Source organism: Sinocyclocheilus grahami, unplaced genomic scaffold, assembly GCF_001515645.1.
Source record: "Sinocyclocheilus grahami isolate Dianchi unplaced genomic scaffold, SAMN03320097.WGS_v1.1 scaffold46.1, whole genome shotgun sequence".
NCBI classification, from domain to species: Eukaryota; Metazoa; Chordata; class Actinopteri; order Cypriniformes; family Cyprinidae; genus Sinocyclocheilus; species Sinocyclocheilus grahami.
In genome coordinates this window covers 1,263,980-1,267,343 of record NW_015505225.1, presented here as the reverse complement: position 1 = coordinate 1,267,343, position 3,364 = coordinate 1,263,980, and the positions used below count along the sequence as shown (strand labels likewise).

Here is a 3,364-nt window from a genome sequence, read left to right as displayed (position 1 = left end):
GTTTGCATGAACAACATGGAGAAGTCAGAAAACCTCATCACCTTTAAAAACAAGACAGCTGTACACTCTTAAAAATAAAGGTGCTTCAAAAGGTTCTTCAAGCGATGCCATAGAAGAACCATTTTTGGTTCCACAAAGAACCATTCAATCAAAGGTTCTTTAAAGAACAATCTCTTTCTTACCTTTTTATAATCTGAAGAACCTTCTTTCACCACAAAGAACCTTTTGTGAAACAGAAAGGTTCTTCAGATGTTAAAGGTTCTTAATGGAACCATTTAGACAAAAAGGTTCTTCTATGGCATTGTGAAGCACCTTTATTTTTAAGAGTGTATGTGTGTGTGTGTGTGTGCCCACTTTTACAAGAAATAGCAAGTGACTATTTGACTTAAAAGGGTTCTTTGAATTAGTCTTCCATTAGTTAATTTGAATATAAATAAACGAAAATATAAAAAATAAAGACTCTTATGTTGAACAATATTTACTGAATCTATATCTTAGTCATTCTTGTACCATTTCTGAAAAAGATGCTATTTGAGAGTCGATGGAAGCTGTGAAATAATCCATTTTGTAATGATGGCATGGCATAACCTAATTGTTTTTTTCCCTTTTGTTCATTATCTGCCTTGCTTCAATAGATATGTACAAGACTGAAATTAGAGTAAAATAAAACATGCTGTTAGCATCAGAAGAATCTTGCTAGACTGTATTATAGGTAACACTAATGAAATTTAGTTGGCTTTGATAAGAAATCACATTTTTTTTCAACTGCTTACACACATTTTCAAAACTTTGTCTCTTTTTTTCAAAACTTTACACACAATTCCAAGAATTCCACACACACAATGCAAAATACCTCACATCTCTTGCAAAATGAAACACTTCATTCAAAATATCACAAACACATCTCAAAAGCAAACATTCATCTTATGTTGCAAACACCTTTGCCATAATATTATATTTTTGGATATATCATATACGCACAGTTATTCAAAACCTGAAGCTCTTCTTTCATGAGCTCCTATGTAGATTTCTGTACAAGATTGAAAGTAATTGGCAGAGAGGTGTTGAAAAATTCATAGTAAACTTTAAAAGCAAGATCGAAACCAGATTGAAGATTGAACTTTTTTTTTACTGTAAGCATTTGTGGTTGTGAAAACAATATTACACAGTACGAAAGAAAATAAACAAATAAACCATGTGTAGTTGTGTAGATGTGTATTTATAGGCCTATTCTAAAGCCATGATTGGTTGGTGTTAAGTAAAGCAATGAGTGTTGCACATGTGAGGAGTTAGAAATTGAGGCATAGTGTGAATTAGTCTGCCATTTTGATTGGTTGTGTTTGAAAAAGGAAATCAAGATACTTCCTGTTAGATTTTTGTGTGTTACATAGAGAACTGTGTGTTGTGTTTTGCACATAAAGTGTTTTATGAAATTGAAAAGGCAGAGAATTAGTGTATAGTTTTGCAGATTTGGTGTGTGGTTCTGGTGTTTGAGTGTCAGGTTTCAGAAATCGTGTGACAAGCAAAGATTTTTTGTGTAAGCAGTTGAAAAAAACTGCAACCAGTAAACGTAAATAAATATTTATTTCATAAAGTGTACATGTAATATTTTATAATATTATTATGAAATAGTTTAATAATTTCTAAATGTTAAATATTTTTGGTTTACCCCACATATGTTGCTAAACCTTTAAAAACAAATGTAACCTATATTATTATTAAATCTGCTCAAAGATTTACTTATGTTCAAACTTTGTGTGTGTGTGTGTGTGTGTGTACAAAAGTGTACTTTTTAAAAAAGGTACCGCCCCAGTATCAGCATTTGTACCTTTTTCTGAGAGTGATCCTGTAATGTTATTTCAAGGCCATTTAGGGGAAACTGTGGTTTGCTATTCTCAACATTTACAGATTCTAATGTTGTGGTTGTTGCAAGCGGATCTTGAAATAAACTATGCTACAGCCTCAGAACAGGGGAAAACCTGCTGCTTTGGCCAGAACATAATCTTTATTTCAGTCAAATAAATGTGCATGATTGATGCAATAGTGAACATAATTGTTTATAATCAAGAAATTGATTTTCAGTGTATATAATAACCTACATGTTTGCAATAACTTTGCAAAATATGCAAATTAAGGCAGAGATTGGTTAGCAGTTATCCAACAATATATCAGTTCTGTCATGAAACTGTATGACATCAGTAGCCTAATTAACTACTTTCTAAGTAAATTGGACAAGAATAATTTTTGGCATATACTCACTATATAGTTTATAACAGTCGCATGCATATAATAATCTGAGGTACTCTCACTTTGACTTTGCTACAGGATGTGGTAAAAATGGAAACCTGTTGCGTGAACTGAGGAAAGTAAGTAGCCCAGCATTTGACTCTACAACCTCAAACATGCAAAAGAAAATATCCTCAGCCTTAAATGTTATGAAATGCATCATAAAGCCCATTTTTCACTGCTTGGTCGCAGCTGCATCACTAATCTGGCAGTAGAAAATCATATGTCAGTCATAAGTGACAAGTCACTTATGCTGTGAAAACGCAGCCCCAGACCACCACATGTAAGAGGCTGTGCGTGTGTGTTTACAGGAAATATCATGTGAAGGACATCAGCCTACACACTCTCTGTCTTGGTCTTGCAACCTTGACACCTTGGATGTCATGCGTCATGTACATTTCATATCTTTGGATATTTTTTGGTGCTTTGTTGTCTTCAAACGGTAGGTTCAAAATAGCAGTATTTATTGTCAGTTATAATGTGGTTTATATGATATTGGGGGTAAAATATATGTTGATCATTTTGACTATATTTGATTTACAGTAGTATTACAGTTTTTCTGAAATGATAAAACACTAAACCCCAATCTCTGAACCAAATTCTCATTAGCTTAAACAAATTTGTCGAATAAAGGTCTCTTTCTGCTAAACCTTAAACACGTTCAGGCAGTTAGGATCTATTTGCAAATCTCATGCACTCTTTTTGCAAAACTCTAAACACATTCTCATTCTCTTAAACACTTATCACACTGTGATGCATTTGTGTGGCAAAATGCTAAACACAAGCAGCAAAAGTTAAATACAACTAAAGCGCAGTTGTCATCGTTTACACACAACAATTCAAAATTGTTCACGCTTGTTTCTAATGATGTGATCAAACCAACTGCACAAAATATGAGCCAGTTCAGAGTGCACAAGTGACACAGGTGACTGAATGATGATGATACGAACAATATGGAAACAATCTGAGGAGGAGAGGAGGAAGAGTACATGCAAGAAGTGGAGGATGGGGAGAGAAAGAGTAAGGTTTAGAAAGTGTTATCAAGGCTGGATCTGTCAGACCAGAGGGGTTTTTTCTC

The 3,364-nt window shown here is 33.8% G+C and overlaps 1 protein-coding gene across 1 annotated transcript in view; it reads left to right on the top strand.

Moving 5' to 3' along the window:
- Positions 1-2,621: 2,621 nt before the first annotated feature.
- The window catches only part of LOC107582634 (uncharacterized), a 4,266-nt gene continuing 3,523 nt past the window's right edge, over positions 2,622-3,364 (top strand). The window contains exon 1 of the mRNA XM_016268548.1: positions 2,622-2,728. Within this exon, the coding sequence (XP_016124034.1) occupies positions 2,665-2,728 (64 nt within the window). The 5' untranslated portion in view covers positions 2,622-2,664. The remainder of the gene's footprint in view (positions 2,729-3,364) is intronic.